Below are 19,674 nucleotides of genomic sequence, written 5' to 3'. Positions count from 1 at the left end.
AAACCAAGAGAAGCAGACATTTACACCTAGAAAAACCCTCTCCATAAAACTCTTAAAAACTCTGAATAACAGTCATGATTAATACATTCATTGGAGCAAACTAAATACATCCCTTTCATTCCTATTGATGGCTTGGATAGCACTTTTTGCTGCAATAACCTGAGTTGTTACTCACTTTTCACTCAATAAACTTGCTATCTTTAAACGTTACTCTGGGTTTTACAAAACAAAGTGACAGAAGAGTGTTTGCAGGAAAATTAATTCTATGAATTCACAAGAAAGGTCCTGATGTACACTGTCATTGTGTTAAAGAGTCTGTTTCAGTTAGGCTTTGTAAACCGAAGCATAGAGTGTGAGACTCCATAAATGTCAGAGCCATTGTTTTACAGCTCAGTGTGCTGTACTTTCATTCTAACAGGGTCAGCCTAAAGGCAGTGTTGGTATGGACAAGTGACATTAAAAGTGTTATTTTGTCAAAATAATATTCATCCATCCATTTTCTGTTCAGCATTGTCCCTAATGGGGTCGGGAGGGTTGCTGGTGCCTATCTCCAGCTATGTTCCGGGTGAGAGGTGAGGTACACCCTGGACAGGTCGCCAGTCTGTCGCAGGGCAACACAGAAAACAGACAGGACAAACAACCATTCACACACACTCACACCTAGGGAGAATTTAGAGAAACCAATTAACCTGACACTCATGTTCTTGGACTGTGGGAGGAAGCCGGAGAATCCGGAGAAAACCCACGCATACACAGGGAGAACATGCAAACTCCATGCAGAAAGACCCCGGGCCGGGAATTGAACCCAGGACCTTTTTGCTGCAAGGCAACAGATCTACCAACTGTGCCACTGTGCAGCCCATGTCAAAATAATATATTGAAACAAAAGACAAAAGTTACATTCTGAATTCAGACTGAAAGAATTTAGGGATGTTAATAGCTCTTAAATTATTTCAATTTTGTTACATTGCAAACACAAACATTTGGGTTTGTTATTTGTGTGCTATGCAAAAAAACAAAAACAAATTACATATAATAGTTATCTTTTTTATCATTATCATTTTAGTTCCAAAATTAGCATAAGATACATACAGAGTAGCTAAAAAGACAAAAGCAATAAATCTTAAGTGAACAGTAAAGGGTGTTTATAACATACCCCCACTTTCAATAGACCCGGAAAATAAAAAAGAAGAAACATTCAAGTTACAAGCAGTGTTTTAGCTCGAGACAACTAAAGCTAAGTTTAACATCACTGGGATTCAATGAATAAGAAAGCAAGTAAATATGCATGATAAAAAGATGGGAATTTAGAGTGGTAAACAGAATCTCTTCTCACTCAGCCAGACTATCTGAGACAAAGTCAGTGAAAGAAAATAGGCAGGCATATTGATTTTCATTATAGCAAAAACACAGCAGACGGGAAAAATATGTACTTCTGTTATCAGGAACAAATAACAGGTCATTTTTGTTGTCTGCTTTTCTTTCCTTTCCATGAGTCTCTTGGTGAATCACATGGCTCTTCCATCTTTTCACCATCTTCCTTACTCTGAATATATATGGATTATTCAGCATTAAATTAATCTGAAATTACTGAAAGTCAGTTGATTACAAAGTTTATATTTTCTGTTAAGCGTTGTATTGATGTCTCTTTGCAAAGCCTCTTCTGCAAAGCCTGTGAACTGTGGAAAACAAACAGAAAGATGTCTTTACTTCTTCTGAGCATATTGTTCTGCATGTGCTGATGCATTATTAAGACAGAAGGGAAGGAGAAAATCTCTCAGAAATGATAACAAGAAACTGAAAATTAAATGATATTGTTGGTTAATTATAACCAGACATTTCCAACATAAAAGAGAAAAGGAATTCACCTTTTGCCAAAATTAAAAGTATTGCTCTGGGTTTTATTTTTCTAATTAAAACGTGTTGACAATAGATTCTAATTAAAGGTTCGTGAACCTTTAAGATTAATTGTGAAAAGTAAACAAGATAAATCTCCAAAGGGTTGACTGACACCACTCTGAATACGATGTTTTGTTTGGCTGAAAAAAACACCCTCATTTCATCACTGCTTTAAAACCAAGGTGGTATTTATGTTATTTGACCCAAAAAAAAAATCTAAATGCTCTTATTTGTATGTGGAGTTAGGAGAAAGTGAGTGATTTCAATTGTATGTTATTGGATTGGAAGTGATCAGATCTGCTATTTCAAAAAACCTATATGTATTTTTGACAGCAAAAATCAGCTTAGTGCAATTCTAAAAAAACATTTTGACTGTATATAACTTTTATATAAGAGTTGCTGGGAGGAAATCGTATTTTTCATAAATAATGTCACAGCTCAACAGAGTCCTTTGCGCCAACGGAAGAATGTCTTGTCATGATGGACAGATCAATGTTTTATGAAAACCAAACCTAATGTACTATTGCAAACTCCTCACAACAAAAGTCAACAAGATGAAGGCTGATAATTTGTGCTTCTCTTTTGACCTTGACAGTCATTGAATCAATCATTAAAGTCTCTTTCTACTAACTCTTGAATTAAATGTGAGGCCAACAATTTTCATCATCGCTTTCACATCAAGCTGAAGTTTGTATTAGTCTCATAAAAGAAATATGAATATCATGTCTTACTTGCATTAATAAGAATCCAAATCCTGCACAATTTTCAGCAATGTGTTCTTTGATTGGAAGATTTTTTTCAACAACCTCACATATCGTTTATAAAACACTTGCTTAAATAGTATCTAAAATATGGCTGGAGTTTAACAAATGAATTCAGACACTAATCAGCTCAATCATTTTGATGGTTTTCCAGCCAATGTCTGGTTTCTATTTTTGTCAAACAATGTCAAAAAGTAAAACAGAAAACAACATTTGGTAAGTATGGCTTGTTTAGATGGATTACCAGGATGTATGATTCCAAAACTGCATCTGACTGAACCTCAAGACTTGGTTAAATCTTGAACAATGGACTAGAAAAATGTTCTTTAGACAAATGAGAGAAAAGTAAAGTGTTTTGGCTACAAATGCCAGCATGTCAATATAACCTCTCATACACCGATATCAACTTGTATGCACCTTGAAAGAACATAGGAGATTTGGGCTCGTTTTGATGCCACAAGAAAATCTTTACGTGTTCTGTAAACATTTCTTATGCTTCAAACTGCTTCAAACAAATGACAGCTTTCATACTCAGATAATATTTGCATGATTAAAATAAAATAAACCTAAAATATCCTGCATGTTTAGGTTGCATGTGCAGTAAAATCGTAACGCTTGGAAGATATTTTCGTTTTGAAATACAACCTCCCATATCTATATAGCAGCAGGTGTATCTAAGATGGTGTTGGAAACATGCCTGATTTTGAACAGATGAACTGAGCATTATTCAGTTCGACAAAATCTGTCTTTGTCAAAAAACATCCCATATTACAGTTGAAGATAATGTGCTGTACGTTTAATAAATTATTACTGAGCTTCTGTGCATATGAGAAGAAAACTGTGTGTGTGTTTCTTTAGTGGTTTTGTAACAAAAAAATGTTTCATAATCGGGATCCCTGCTTGTATTAAAGAGCACTATTTCAATTGACTGTGTTGTCTAGTGAGACAGCCACAATTGGGATTATTATCATTATTATTTTAAATTCCTTCCTTAATAGTACCAAAAAATAGATTCCTATTACAAGACTCCACGCTCAACAGTTTTGATGACCACAAAGCTTTTTAAAGATAGAAATAACATGTCATGATCAGTAACAATAAATAGAGAGAAACACGTAGACCAGCAGTATTCACTTTCACACATGGGTACATCAAGTTGATTTTGATTCCATGCGTCACTAAACTGTTTTGTACGTCTCTCTGATTATCTGACACAACGTAATAACACCATAATTTCTCAAGTTCTCCAATCAATCCAATTAGAATCAGAGAGCCCAAATCTGATGGAAATGATTGAAGCAAGTGTTCAAAAACAAGCTGTAGAATTTTTTTTTTTTGAAACTTTCTTGTTCTCTTTCTTATTGAACAACATTGTTAAAAGAAAATCTAAAAGTTTTCTCAGGGATTCAGAAGGCTGAGCTTTCTTTTCAGCCTGGCAAAAGATATTTAAAGACAGGAAAAGACACTTGTTAAAGATAAATCACTGAGATACAAAAAATCATCTACAGGTGGTTTCATCTACAAATTTAGAACAGAGTGGAGAATTTGTCAATATTTAATTATAGGATTCGTAGACTTGTAATTACTTTTATTAAAAAAGCCAAAGAACAAATTTACCCTGCATTTTATATGTTGCAGGAAAACAACTTATCCCTGCATAATGTTGCAATTTTATCCAATTGCAACAATATGCTGTCATGTTGTCTTAATCACTATGACAGCAGACAACAGTCACTTCATTTAAAACTAAACTGAACTTGTTTTCAAAGTTCTGGTTATTTGTTTCTATCTGATAAGAGGTTATTGATTCAGCTCTAAATTCTGCATCATACAAAAGTGTTACATAATAATATGAGGCAATCATGAGGCATGGGTGAAGCTGAGCATTGTTTCGTGTTGTTTTAGCAGGTTAAAACACCCTAAGCATGACAGGAAGTACAGAAAACAACTAGTCAGAGAGAAAAGACCTAGCAGTATGGCTAAATCAAATCACTAAATAAAACTTGCTAAAGAACGTGTGAGTGGGTGAAAAATTTCTAAGCAGCCAAGAGTCAAGAGAGTCAAGGGAACAATGACGCAAAATGCCAGTCAAACAGGGAGGGATTACATCAAGCCTCAATTTTCTTTCCTTTGCCGAAGAACATTTGCTTTTAAGGTCGAATACATTTTCTTCACAGACTTATCATTATAGACAGCGTAACTTAAAATTCTTCCTTAGAACTTTACTAAATAATTTATTTTGGCAGCTGGATTTGACCATATCTCACCAGTTCTTGAGGATATAGGCTCAATAATTCAGCTTTTTACGTGGAGCAATACTAATCCTAATCTGGGAATGATAGAAGCATGCTCTGTAATGAAGACTCTTGTTGGTTCCTATGTGTTCCATAATTATTCACATCTATTTCCTAAAACATTTCCTTGTAGGAAAAGTGTAAGTCACCTTGTGTCTACAAAATGTGCCTGTATGAGGATACTCTGGTTCTAGGACGACGTACATAGAAAAGAACTTTGTAAGCTATATATGTATTTTTCTAGCGAATGCATGAAAGAAACAAAAGAAAGAAAAGTTTTCTGCAGAATGCAGGAGAACTTAGTTAAAGATTTATTTCCTGTGAGACTAAGGCAACATCCACAGCTATAAGGCCACAAGGCTACAAAAGAATGAACTCAAAATGTCCTGGAGAATGTATTCCAAAGCTCAGACTAAATCAAAATTTGTGGCAGGGTTGAAAATTACCTTTCACTCACTATCCCTGTGCAACAAAGCAGACCATTTGAAACAAGAGAAATGGGTAGATGTCTCCAGATGAGCCAGACTGACTGTTTTACTGTTTGTGTTACTGTTTTGAAATCATTTATCACGATCTCTTATTCTTAACGTCATAAGAAATGTACTCCAAAAAGAGTAACCTAGTTTTCAGACTGAACCTCCTTAATTAAACATTTGTTCTGCCGAAACAAGAGGTTATCTCATTACACTGTCTCAGCATTACAAATCTTTAAAGCTACGATTATCATTACATCATGACAGCCTGTTATTTTCTCCTCCTCCCATTCATCCCCCTCCAAAAGATGTCCACAGCCCTGTTCTTATTAGGCAGCGATGACAGACATGCTTAAAAATACCTAAGTGAAATTTTTAACTCAGATTTCCCCACAAAAGTAGTAAATCAGAATGTAGAATTTGAGATCACAGTTTTGTTTTTTTTGTTTTTTTCCAGTAACAATTACACTTACATTATGTTGAGATGTTATACTGTAGTCCGGCGGTTTTCAAAGTGTGAGGCGCGCCTCCCCTGGGGGGCGCCAGAGCACTTTAGGGGAGGCGCGGTGCGAGGGAAAAAGTAAACCGGAAAAGCTATCTGCTTGCTGTCTACTGATGTGAGAGAAACGTCTTTTACGCACACGATCAACTCTGTGGATTTAGGAAAAAGTTGGTACTGTGGGGTGCGCGTGTGGAGCGGGGATCAGTGGAAATGTTTCCCCCCTTAGAGGATGTTTTGGCCAGTAATGTCAGTAACGTTACTGACGTCGGACCACTTTTTTCAGTAACCAGTAATCTAACGTGTTGCTGTTTCAAATCCAGTAGTCAGACTACAGTTACTTATCAAAATCACTGTGCGTTACTATCTTCTTTTGTCATTTAATCATATTTCCTCTACGCGTCTTGTCGTGACCGACGTCTCTATGCGACAGAAATGTAAACAATGGAGGGAGATGCGCATTTTGTTGGTGGAAAAACTGGAACTATTTTGAGTTTCTGTCGACAAGTCCGATTATTATAAACGGCTTTGGGCTTCATTTTTTAAAGTCGCTTGCAGATTTAATGAGCGGCGGGTTGCGCCTTTTTGGGCTCGTTTTTGAACGTGAAGTTTCTCATTTGGGGTTGGGAATAAGCAGAGACTCATAATAAATCCCAGAATTTGTCCGTCATTAAGGTAGTATTACTCAGTCTCTCCTTGTTCATCATTTCCAGGATGATCCGTTCCGCTGTGTCTTTGTTAATGTCAAGTTAATGTATTACCTCTGAATGACGTCGAGCTTCGCGTTGCGCTCCAGAAAACTGCAAACATCGAGACCAATATGAACAGCGCAATAAACGTGAAAACAGCCACGAATAAACGTGTCCGGAGTTGGCAATAATTATAATGGCAAGTTAGCACCGTTATAATTATTAATATTACGGTAAGTGTCGCAGCCATCTGAGCTGTGGAGCTGCAGGAGGAGCTCTGTGCGCTGCGACATCAAACTCAGGGGCGTAACGCAGAATCTGGAGGCTGGGGGGAGGGGGGCTTTAAAATCCTTCAGAGTTTTCCAGACAACAGTGGACCACACAAATTACTCATGTTTTTTATTTTTTGTACTGTTTTTTCTACAATCTCCTCTTCAGTTCAACCTTATCAGTGGAGACACATTGTTGATGTTACCATTATAAAATAACTTACAATTAAGTATTGACAAAGATCAATGTGATTTTCACAGGAGGCAGAGCGTTGTTGTTAGCAGCTGCTGAAAGTAACTAAAAAGTTACTTTTAGTGTAACTTAGTTACTTTCCAAATCAAGTAGTCAGTAATCTAACTAAGTTACTTTTTCAAGGAGTAATCAGTAGTCCAATTAAAGTTACTTTTTCAAAGTAACTATGCCATCACTGGTTTTGGCCAGAGTGGGGCTGAAGGTGGAGTTTTTACAACTCCACCCCCCACCCGTGGAGGGGGCAGAGGGGCGCAGCAGGCATTGTGCTCCTTGGAGGGGGGCTCACCCTTTCATACTTTGAAAACCCCTGCTGTAGTCCATGGCCAATTCTAGATATGAGCCAACAGGTGCCATTACCTCTGTGGAACTGCTCCTCTACTGAAGACACTCATATCCAGGAGCATTAGTGTACTGCGCCCTCTCCTGGCACCAAACCAAAATAGTTTTAGTCAACATTATTTTTTAAAATCTTATTTAATACAATACTACCGTATTTTCCAGACTATAGAGCGCGCCTCACTGTAAGCCTCATTCACAAAGTTTAAAAAAGAAAACAAACAAAACCCCCCCCAAAAACTGTAAACTACATATGTAAGCCGCACCGGGCTATAAGCCGCTGGTCTCTCCGTCGGTCTCGGTTTTCCACTTAATAAATCTGCTGTTAAGGCACAGCCCTCTGTCTCCAACACCGAACCATGGATTCTTTCACGCCGAGCTTACGTGCAGCAGCTCTATTTACCTCCTGTACTACTATATCAATAGCCCTCAACTTAAAAGCGGCATCATATGAACTTCTTCGTGTGGTTTCCATGATGAGGGGGTACGAGTTTGAAGAAATTTCTCCGTCGTGCCTGATCCTAGCATAGTCTTGTTCTAACTGAAAATCAACACTGTCTTCTTTGATTTCCAATTTTAACTTTCATTGATTCACTTCCTGCTAAAGAATCCCCTCGAGGTTGAAGAAAATCCACAGAATAGCTGCACCGGGCTGTAAACCGCATGGTTCAAAACGTGGGGAAAAAAGTAGCAGCTTATAATCTGGAAAATATGGTAAATACATTACTTATTGTAATCAAGTACTGGTACAGAAACCATAACTAACTAGCCATTGGACTAGTTTCACTTTTTACCCGTATACTTTCCTTTTAACAATTAATTTAAAATTAAGGTTTCACACTTTTAGCATTAGACATATTGAGATAGAATCAGTTTACAACTGTTACACAACAGATTCGCAACCTGCAGCCCTGGAGCTGCAATCGGCTCTTTGATTCCTTGGCTCACTTATTATCAAAAGGTTGAAATATCCCCCTTCCTTTTTGTTTCATTATTTTATTGTGTGCCCCCATGTAAAAAAACCAAAAAAAGAACCCCCAAACAAACAAAACAACAACAACAACAAAAAGACATTGCTCCTACAGCTCCAACCTGGTTAATTTGGACTGGGACTGTTCTACTGCTGTCATTGAAAGGTGGGTGTTTTATTTTGTTAAAAGAACAGTCACAACTATTTCCTGAGAGGTGTTTTATTTTGAAATTACGGACCAGAAGCTTAGCATTGTATTCACTTAACTTGATAATATGGATTACTCCAGGAGCGCTACAGAAATCAAACAGCAGTCGCCGTCTCGCAGTGATGAGGGATGACAAAAAAAGCAAGGCTGCTCACATTTTGTCTCTATAAATGCTTTTTTCCTTTCTCTTTAATATTTATCAGGTGGATATAACCAGTGGAATATTTTGTTGTTTCTTTCTTTTTAGTTTTCTTTCTTTTTTTTTTAAATGTCCTTTTTATTTGCAACTGGAGCGGAGAAACATCACTTTACAGGGATGGATCCAGCTGGAGAGCTTTTACGCGGCGCATTTCCCGGAGCGTCTCCTCAGATACAGAAAAAATAAGCGGTCTCTGTTCTGAGTGAACAATGAAGTACGGACTGGTTGTGCTCTCGGCTGGCTTTACTGGTTTACTCAGCTTCGCATTCCTTGCTGTGGCCATCGGAACTGATTACTGGTACATTATCGATGTAAATAAGCCCAACCACACGGGGCCAAATGACCTGAGTTCACACTCTGGATTGTGGAGAATCATTGAAGGTTTGGCGAATTCATGTTCATTTACTAATAAATCGTAAATGTATCCGCTTCTGTATCATCCACATGTTAAATCTACTCAGTTATTGCAACTTAGTTCTACAATTTTAAATTTCAGGCGGAAATACCCGGGTAGTTGATTATTTATGATTCAACCTTTCTATTCAAGAAAATATTTTTTCTAAAACAATGCAAATACATGAATGCATCGACCATTCTTTATATGCAATCTGTTTATTTGTGTGCTGATGCTGCATTACTGCTCTAATCATCATCAGCTCCCGATTAAAACCTCATCCGCTGGTTGTGCAGAACCCAGGTGCTGAAGCAACCTGACTTGAATCTCAGATCACCATAGTGAGTTTTTTTATCTGGCCGAAGTAAATCTATATATGTGAAATACTGACTGAATTTAAATGACATTTATCTGAAATAACGTGAGAGCTGTTGAACCTCGTATGCGCAAAAATCTGTGTGCACAAAGGAGCTTGTTAGGGATATCTTGTGAGTGATGTTAAGTGTTCTGCTCTTAATCTGCACAGCTTGAGGTTCATAATGTGTTTATTTGGTTGGAGGTTGCACCCACAGTTCTTACAATAATTGTGAAGTAATGCAACATGAACCCTTCATCCGATCAATAACTGAACATCCAGAGAGAGGAATTCTCAGTGCACAACATACACACTGGAGCATTTTAAAAAGGAAATGGAAGGCAGATACTTTGCTTTTGAAAAAATTTTTTTTTTTGTTTTTTTTTTTTGTTTTGTTTTTTTTAGCATTGTGAGGTCTGTAAAGTCTGTCACTTGTAACCTTTCCCTCTGACATTTTCAGGTGCAAATAGGAGTTCAGTCATCCCCTCTTTTACAGCAAATATGTCCAGCCTGTCAGAGACTGAAAGGCACCTTCTCAGTGAGTGTTTTTTTTTTTTAACAACTGACATATGAGTTTAATAGAATTCAAGTGGTTGTCACACATGGCTGCAATATAATCCAAAAGCAAATCATTTTCTGGTAAGGTTATTCAGTCATATACCCATGTTAATTTTGATGCTTGTAACTCACAGCTAAAGAAGACCCACAAATGGACGTTTTTCCAACAAATTTTAATTTTATGTAAGAGCGAGGAAAAAAAAAGAGTTTTAATGCAAAAAATATTGACATGCTGGAAGTATGTCAAATATATCCACATAGTGCTTCTTTGTGCATGCTATTGAACCTTGCATGCACAAAAATCTGTGTGCACAAAGGAGCTACATGTGGTAACTGTATGTGGTAGATTCTCTAAGAGGTTTGTTTCAGGTGAGCACAGTGATTCCATGTTGAGTAAAGTAATTATTGGTGCACTTGACTGTATGAGTAGGTGCTAAGTCCTGCTGGAAAATGAACACAACCTCTCCATAAAGCTTGTCAGCAGCAGGAAACATGAAGGGCTCTAAAACATCTAGACAGATGACCATGCTGACCTTGGACTCACTAAAACACATTGGAACAGCACCTGCAGATTACTTAGCTTCCCAAAGTCCTCACTGAGTGTGCAGTTGTCACCCCGGAAAATAGAGGATTGTGTTCCTCTATTTCCACATGAAATGGACCATGTTGCCGCAGTCCAATTGTCCAACTTTTTCTTCTTAGTCTACCTAGGATGCTTCATGGTTCACAACTGAGTGCAATAAAAATATGGTTGTAGGTCATGATGTGGGTAACCTTGTTGCTAGTACACTTTTTTGTCTTTACATTTTTTCCTTTCAATTTACTTTCCATTAGTTAATGGCCTTCTGTGAGTCTGTAGCTTCCAAAGCAGCACCTTTTTGGGACTGAAAAATTCAGCATTCTGCCCAATGCTTGTGAGGACACATAACATTTGTAATTCTTATTTTAATAATAGTCCAACTTTACAAGAAGCAGAATTTTGGGTGTTAATTAGCTATAAGACATTTTTTAAAGTTTATCTCGGAACTGCATTACTTTCTGTTTAGTGATTCCTTTTCAGTTTAGATTAATATTACTTTAATAATTTTCTTACTTGCTGAGATGAATCTGGAACCATATGTTCAAGAGACTAACAATAAGCCTACTTGGACATTCTGTGGAGGAACAGTGCTTCACAAAGGCCTAAGATTAGATCAGCATCCATGGGGGTTTCAAAGAGCCCTTGTTTACAACCTTGCAAGAAATAGAGTTAAATCACTTGTTCGAGAAAAGGGGTACCTTCATCATGTCTGCGAGTTGATTATCCTCTACTGACAGTAGAAATAAAAGGCTCGAAGGCTCCCCAGATAGCTAAAATCAATTTGGGAATCTTGGAAGCTTTTCCACATGATTGCACACAGCATTACAGTGAAATACAGCAGAGCTGTAGTTCAGATAATCTAACAAACCTCCGAATCCTTTCTGTGTATTGGGAATGTGCGTTTTTGCAGACTTGCACAAGGTAGTGGTCATCTTGCTGCCTCTCAGCCTGGTACTGCTGGTGTTCGGATGGATCTTCGGACTGGTCAGCTCATTGGCCTGCAGTCCCAGGCTGCTGGCTGCATCGGCTTCCTATGTTTTCCTCTGCAGTAAGTTCATTCACATGTCTTGATGTGTTGCTGTGCTTGAATTCATAATCTGTGCTTTGTATGAAGGTTATAATCAAAACAGTTAAAAAAAAAAAAACAACAGCAAATGTGCTGTGTCGTGATGTATGTACAACACAACACAAAGACGTACGTTTACATGTGAGAGGAAGCCTTGAAAATTCAGTTTCAGCTGCACTTGCATCTGATTAATCTCTGAGTAAAACCACTACTTTCAGATTTTGTGGGATGGGAAGTACACTTGAGTGGAGTGACTGCCATAAAAAAAAACAAAAAAACAAAAAAAGAGAAAAAACTATTTTAGTGGTGTTAATGTGGTATGTGTTAAAATAGTTTGAGGGCAAATGTTTCTAAAAAAATCATGGGTAATTTGCACAAAAAAGAAACCGTATGTCACTGTGCCATGCTTGTCTTTGCTCAAAGTGTTATTTTAGTGGGTAATGATGATCAATTATTAAAAGGAAAATAAGAAGTTAATGAGCAAAACAAAACCCTGGCTTGAGTCCAGCGACAAATTTTGCGAGTATGCAATTTTCTCTAAACTTTCAAGTTAAGATGATTTAGTGCCATGCGAAGTGTAAAACATGGATATTTTGCAAAACTGAGACATTTCTTGCTGCATATGCACATCGAGTTCAGTTGACAATTATATTTCCAGAGTGAAAAGAATATGTCAGCGCTGTGTCTGTGTTAACTGGATATCAGAATATTATGGTGAAACCACAATGTAAATGTGGAAATATAAATGCTAAAATTGCAGTGAATGTTCATGAACTGCTTCGTTTCCAATTAGTTTGAAGCTCACAAATCTATATAATTTAGAGAAATATATGCACTATGACAAGCATGACAAGTTTTAGTGTGAATAATTGACATTATTGCTTCCACTTCATTCTGGAACAGTTTTAAAAGGGGGTTATTAGGTATTTCCAATGCGCCTCCTCCTTCAGCCTGTCATCACCATAATTCCATTTAAGGCCATTCATAGGAGCAGTGGACTCAGAAGCAGTTAGTTTGTACAATAGACTCAGCAGACATGCAATTCAGTGCAGTAGCTTGGAGACTTAACAAAGCTACACCATGCAGAAGGACTTAAAAGTGCTCTGTGAGCAGCACAGAGAGAATTGTAACTCAACACATTATCAGCTTTCACAGTGCATTAACCTATTGGCTATAGCTTAGACCTGACACTTGTCTTTTCTACTTTTTTTAAATTTGAAATACTGTCACATAAAAATTTTATTATTATATTTAGTAAAGGATGTTTATACCTCAGAACTCACCAACAATTAACTTATGATGCCTTAAAAGTAAAAAGTACTCACTCCATCTTTTTTTCTATTTCACTCATAACTTCAGACATACTACTGTTCCTTTGTCTTTTTCTTGTTGACAGAACTACTGAGATTAGGTTGGGTAATTTCTGGAAGGTGTGCATCCTCAGAACTTGCCTTACATATGTGGATGTGTCTTACTGACCTAGTGGACTTCACTCAAAACCTCTTTATGTGTGTGAAAATGTGTCATATAATTGCTTGCATGCTCCTGAAATCAATGCAAAAGTTGAATAAGGATCAATTTTTGTCTTATTTTTGGATATAGGTGAGTATAACACAAGAGGATAGTAAGATGTTCCTTTTTGATGTTGACCAATTACTTAAACACCCATTACCGCCAAACCACCTCAGCATGGATAACAGCTTAATTGACTGTGTTGATGACAGCACTTTCACAGTAATACTTCACAAAGAAGCTGTGTGAAATCTCAGAAAAGATTGCTGTGGAGTAAAAGACCCTACATCCATCCACACACACTCTCCTCCCCTGGCTCACAATGTCTATTTAATATTTGACATGACATTATTATCTCCCTTATAAAATTTTGTTTAAATTCAAATGTAGAGTTCATTAATGCCCTTGTTAGTCATGATTCATGTCACTTGAATGAAAAATTAAAGCTGTCATGATCATGTGGGCTTTTTGATTTGTTATTGTTTAAGTTCTATAATTTGGATCGTGGATTTTGAGTTATTTTTTTGTATTTTCTATATTAATCTCTGCTTCCAGAGTATTTATTAGTCTGCTAGTAGTATTTCCAGTTTCAGTTATTTAATCTCCTTGCTCCCCACTCAGCAGCCATTCATTCTGTTGATTGTACTTACCTAGGTCTGATGAAAACAATCACATCTCCACAGTATTTGAGCCCCTTGGTTTCTTTTTCTCACTGCTGGATCCTTCTTTTGACTGTGTGTGTTTCCTGCATGTTCTGTGAGTCTTCACTTTCACCATTAGATACGCTCTCCATCATGCACATGCCTCTGCCCTGTTTCAATCTGGGTCCTCCTCAACACAAGCCAGACATGACAGAAGCACTTTTAAAAAATTTCTCTGAACATAAATGTATTTTTAGACAGTAAGGACACTTTTTCTACCAGATTTTTAGAGTGCAGAATTACATCGCTCCATTAACCTTTTTGATTAGATTCTCTCTTTCTCTCTCTCGGGAGAGACACAATAATATATCTAACATAATATATAGCAACCCGTAACAGTTGGAATAAATATGATATCAGGGCACAAACAGACTGAGGCTAAGTTCCAAGTGACCACCCAGGACACTGCACAGAGAGATGTTCAAAATGTGTCGAAACTGCAGAGACATGTCCAAATCGTAAAGTACAGGTGTGTGAAAAAGCAGCCACTGTCTGACAAGAAAAGGAAAGAGATGAAAGCATCAAAGGACCTTGAGCAAACCAGTAGGTATTTCTCCAGATTCTTTACCCCCATTGTGTATAAAACATTATTAGGTTTTAATATGGCTGCACCCTCTGATAAAATACCGAGTCTTAGTCGGGTTCTGCCCACATTAAAAGATGTGCTAATGCTGCACTCTCCCACCTTGAAAACCAGAGTAAACACACGAAAGTAAAGAGTGAGGTAATGGGTTTTAGGATTTTGTTCCTCTCTCCTCAGTTCTTTTTAAATGCATTATCACATTTTGATATTTGGGGGGTTTGTGTCAGTTTGAGATTCCTCTTTTAGCACTGCCATCATACTCTGGAAAATATCTCTAGATTTTAGAGAAGCATCTGTGACCATGAGATATATAAAAAAAAGACTTTTATTTATTTATTTATTTTCCTGTGCTGCATAGTTCAATCCATGCGCAGTGCAAACCAGTATAATAAATTGTTTAATTAGTGCAGAATAGTGCTGTAATATCTTTGGATCATACCCTTTTACACATTTGTTGTTTTAGCTTCAATTATAAATGTTTCTTCCTCTCTTCATTTGATCTCGCTGTTGTGTCACTGGGTGTAGATTTTACTACACCATGTGGAAAAAAAAACCAAGCAGTTGTGAATGTAAATATTAGTAATTGCCGAGAGTAAATACAGCTCAACCGAGACAATTCCTCCATCCATCGCAAAACTCAAGGAATCCAGAAAAGAACAGACAAAAAGAAAAAGGTAAGGAAAGAAAAAACAATTGATTCAAGATACGTTATAGAACATCCAGATACTGTTCAATGGGCAGCTTTACAGCACTGCTCCCTTCTGTGGAGTCAATGAACAGATTATATTTTTGGAGGCAGCATACAGGGATAATTTGCATATGACTGAGGAATAAATTCACACAAGCTGCTCTGCTGTTCTATAATTGCAGTGGCCAATGTTACATCACAGCATGAAGATTTGTGTGGGTGTGTGTGTGTGTGTTTGTGTTGTGTTGTTTACTCTTTGTCAAAACATTTTACCTGAAATTACCCGGAATTCTAAGCAATATAAACACTATGTATATCTACCATTCACATTTTTTTCTTCTAATTTTTCCGAAGATGAGCGTCTTGGGTTTTTGTGAAAAAAAAAAAAAATCTATAATTGGTTAAAAAAAATAGCACAACTTCACTACAGTTTAAATTCCCACTGACATTTATCATTTTTGACAAAGCTGGGTAATTTTTACAAAGCTAAATTAAAATTTAACTTGAGAATAATGGGAAGTGATTTCTGATTTTCAAAGAAATTGAAAACCTGCATTGTCTTACAATTGCACTTTATTTCTAGCAGAACATCTCTTAAGGTATTAATTTTCCAACAGGATTGCTCTTGTTTTACAGTTAGTAATTAATTTTGTACCCAGAGCCACTAGGTAATTACTAAGCCTGGTAAACTGTTCATTCAGCCTCTTCAAACAAAATTAAAGTCATAAATAGGCATTTCTGAAGAGATGTACTATTTTATTATTATCATACAAATTTAAATTTTAAAAAGATTTAAAAACAAAAAGTTTCTGCTTTTTGTTCATTGCATATTCTTAAATAATCCTAAAATACAATAAAAATACAACTGTCTTGGGAAGATACCACAGCAAGGGTGACGTTGCCTTAAACATTTAAAGCAGGTTTAGTTTATAAAATAATATCCAAAGTCCTTAACATATATTTCCAGACTCTAGGATATTAAAATATTTCTATTCTTTTCTACAAATGCAAACCCAGACATAGCTGTCCACCTAAAATGCTGAGAAGGGGATCATTAGGAAGCTGAAGGGGAGCTGCAGAGACCAGCAGCTCAGGTGGGAGCTAGTTTTAAAGAACTAGTATTTGGCACACTTGTTGTCTTACCATAAAGAAGCCAAGCATTAAAAGAAAGTCATCAGAAGCCTTGTCTATATCTTGTCACAAGCCCCTTTGGGCACAAACTAAATGTGGAAGACTGTGTTTTTTTGGTCAGCTATGACCAAGACTGAGTTTTTTGTTTTGCTTACTGCACATTGGGCTGAAGAAAAAAACAAAAAAACGCCTTTATCATTTAACATGGTGGTGTTTAATTACAACACCATGAGCCCTTTTCATCATGCTGTGAAAAGGGTTTTCTTTGGCATGCCTGGAAAATGGCTATTATATAACATCTCTTGAAAATATTCTAAGATTTAATGTTATGAAATATTACAAAAATGTGAAAACGCTTATATGGTATGAATATTTTTGCAAGTCACTGATAGTTGGATAGTTGGATGTCGAAACGCGATGCCTATTCTGGGTGATTGTGAATTTTTCCTGCCTGCTGACCTCATAGGCCCATAAAAAACCAGAGACATTTTAACACCTGTCAGAGGTCTCAAAGCTACGTTTAGCTGCGGAGGGTTGTGCTCTGTTGAACATGCTTCAAATCTTCACAGATGCACACACTCGTAAACACAGACATCACGATAAAGTTGGAAGAGGGGAGAGATGCTTTTTTACTTTATTTTTCATTTCTACTATGTGAGACTGAGACGTCTTAGTATTTTGAAATGACAATATGTCTTTCTTTGCTTTGATTAACATTTCAAAAGCAGATGGATTTTTTTTTTTACACACAAAAAATAATGTTCTCAAAAAATTCTGTGAGAATGTAACTCACTTTTCAATATTAATGTATTTTTTATGAGCCACACAATTTGAATTGTCTTACTTGGTGAATACCTGCGTAGCACCTAGACTTCTATATATATATTTTTTATTTTTAACTGCATTTTTGAGCATCTGTGCAGGTTCTTTGCACAGTTTGAAACGTATTAAGAAGATAATGAAATTAAGCTACGTGCTGGTCTTGAGAAAGGGTCAGTTGACAGCAACAAATTTGAATTCATTCCTCCACCAGCAGTCTACCACTTAGTAACCTCTTTCTTTTTGTTTTGCACATTTTACATCTTTCCCAAAAGTAAGTAACAGCATATATGCAGCCATATCCAACAAATAAACTAAAAAGCATAATAAAGTTGTTTTTATGTTAGCAGCTTAATTCTCTGAGACGTTGCACAGGTTAATAAAACAAAGACTTACTTATTTATGCTAACTTATATAATGAAAACATAAGATTTAAGATGAGAATATTGAATCAAACTAATAAAATAAAATAACTTTAATTTAGAAATGTGGGTTTAGTGAGAGGTAGGTTTAATGGCTACGTAAAGGTTATTATTTTCAAAACCTTGTCAGAAAATTTATTATGATAATATTATATATCAGAACACAGGACACAATGTGAATGTGTACAGAAATACAAAAATACTTATTTTTGTTTTGCTGTTGTAATTTCTTGACGGCTGCGATGCAACAACAATTTGTTCTATATTTTTTCTTTGAGTAAAAACAAAAATCATTTTTCCACAGTCACAGAGGGATTAATTGGCCGTAGGCATGAACGTGAGCTCCTGTCTCTGTGTTGTGCTGTTTGATGGACCGGTGTGCTCTCACCTCCTATCTGCTAGAATCGCCTGCACTCCATCTAAATTGGCTATAGAAAATTGATGCATGGACAGTTTTATATAATAAATCACTGTGATTACGGTGTGCAGTGATGAAGCATAGGAATTGTCCAGACAATTTTGTCCACATCAGCGAGGTACATGCAATTCTTTGTACCTGGAACAAAGCAATGTGTTGAAAATGGATATGATTTATTTATTTATTTTTTCTCATCCTGCTTTGTTTTTTCTTTTGTGTCTTGCATGTTAACAGGTGTTTTCACGCTGTCAGGGGTCAGCATCTACATCAAATACTCTAATAAGGCCATGGAGGAGTTCCAACGGATTGTCCCCCCTGAAAATCTTGTCTTTGTGCACGTCTCCTTTGGCTGGTCGTTAGCCTTGGCATGGCTCTCCTACAGCCTGGAGGTAGCAACAGGTCTGCTGCTGTTGCTGGCTGCCAGGATAACTCAAATAAAAGGGCATTATGATTCTGGGGTTGCCATAGCTATGTTGTAGTGAAACTATACACTCATATTTTTTAGGGTAGTTTTTTTAGCTGTTGTTGTTTTGTTTCTTAATAGCTTACCAGCTTGTAAGAAACCAAAACATCAAGAGCCAAAAACCACAGAATGTACTGAAGGTAACTTTCATAGGCACGCACAGAAGCTGACATTAAATCACATTACTGAACTGCTTTCATTTTTTCAAAATTAAAATGTGTCTATACTGAGTCTGCTTAACATTGTGTTTATAAAAACAGGAAGAAAAAAATATTAGATATTTGTTCTTGAATGTATTTATGCTGTAGCTTTCAGCCTGGTTGCCACTTAATTGAATGTTGTATTTTTCTTAAGAGTTATATAAGTTTCAGGAGGTCAAACAGGTCAAGAGTCAAAACCAGAAGATGTAGTGCAAGCTGGCTCTAGCAGATGCACAAACAAGTTAACATTAAATTACTTTTCTTGGCCACTTGTATTTTCTTTCTGTCAACTGACTTTGCCTAAAGTGATGTTCTGAGTGGCTGTGTAAAATGGAAAAGGCAACCTAGCCATGCTGATTATTGCAGAGTAGCATTATTTTTTCCATGTTTGTTCAAATCTTCCACTCCTTGGAAGATTCATTGCTGTTCCATCTTTTCTCCCACTGTGGATAATCAGCTTCACTGTAGTTTAATTGAGCCCCAAAGCCTTAGAAATGGCTTTGTAACCCTTTAAGAAGCTTTGAGTTTTAAGATGCCTATTTGCCCATTTCACATTGCCTGAATTTGATTTTGAAACTCTGACACTAACAAGACATAGAAAATAAAATTATAATAATAATAAAAATAAAAATGAAAAAACTAAGCCAGTATGGAAAATAGCAATGAATTAATAACTTAACAAATGTAACAATGACTTTCTCAGATTGAGCAATGATGGCATGAATAGTTTTTTTCCCCCTTAATTAATGAAAACATTATTTGAAGACAGCATTTTGTTTTTCCTCAGGTCATTTTTGTCTGATATAACAAATTGTTTTACAATCTACAACATCTAAGTGCAAAAAGCAGAAACAGAAGTAGCATGTAAGGGAATTACATTTGTTTGCCTGCTGTGTAAATATGTTTTCTCTTTATGAATTGCTGCTGTCTTTCT

At 36.5% G+C, this 19,674-nt stretch overlaps 1 protein-coding gene across 1 annotated transcript; it reads left to right on the top strand.

The window, feature by feature from the left end:
* The first annotated feature begins 8,953 nt into the window (after window positions 1–8,953).
* On the top strand, window positions 8,954–19,306 carry LOC122822053 (transmembrane protein 235). The gene is made up of 4 exons (XM_044100412.1): window positions 8,954–9,231; window positions 10,060–10,137; window positions 11,648–11,785; window positions 18,312–19,306. The coding sequence occupies exons 1-4, from the start codon at window positions 9,060–9,062 to the stop codon at window positions 18,554–18,556; spliced, it is 633 nt and encodes a 210-aa protein (XP_043956347.1). The 5' UTR covers window positions 8,954–9,059; the 3' UTR covers window positions 18,557–19,306.
* The last annotated feature ends 368 nt before the right edge of the window (window positions 19,307–19,674 follow it).

The sequence above is a fragment of the Gambusia affinis genome, linkage group LG19 (assembly GCF_019740435.1).
Source record: "Gambusia affinis linkage group LG19, SWU_Gaff_1.0, whole genome shotgun sequence".
Lineage (NCBI taxonomy): Eukaryota > Metazoa > Chordata > Actinopteri > Cyprinodontiformes > Poeciliidae > Gambusia > Gambusia affinis.
The sequence above is the reverse complement of the archived record's forward strand: the minus strand, read 5'-3'. Positions and strand labels throughout refer to the sequence as shown.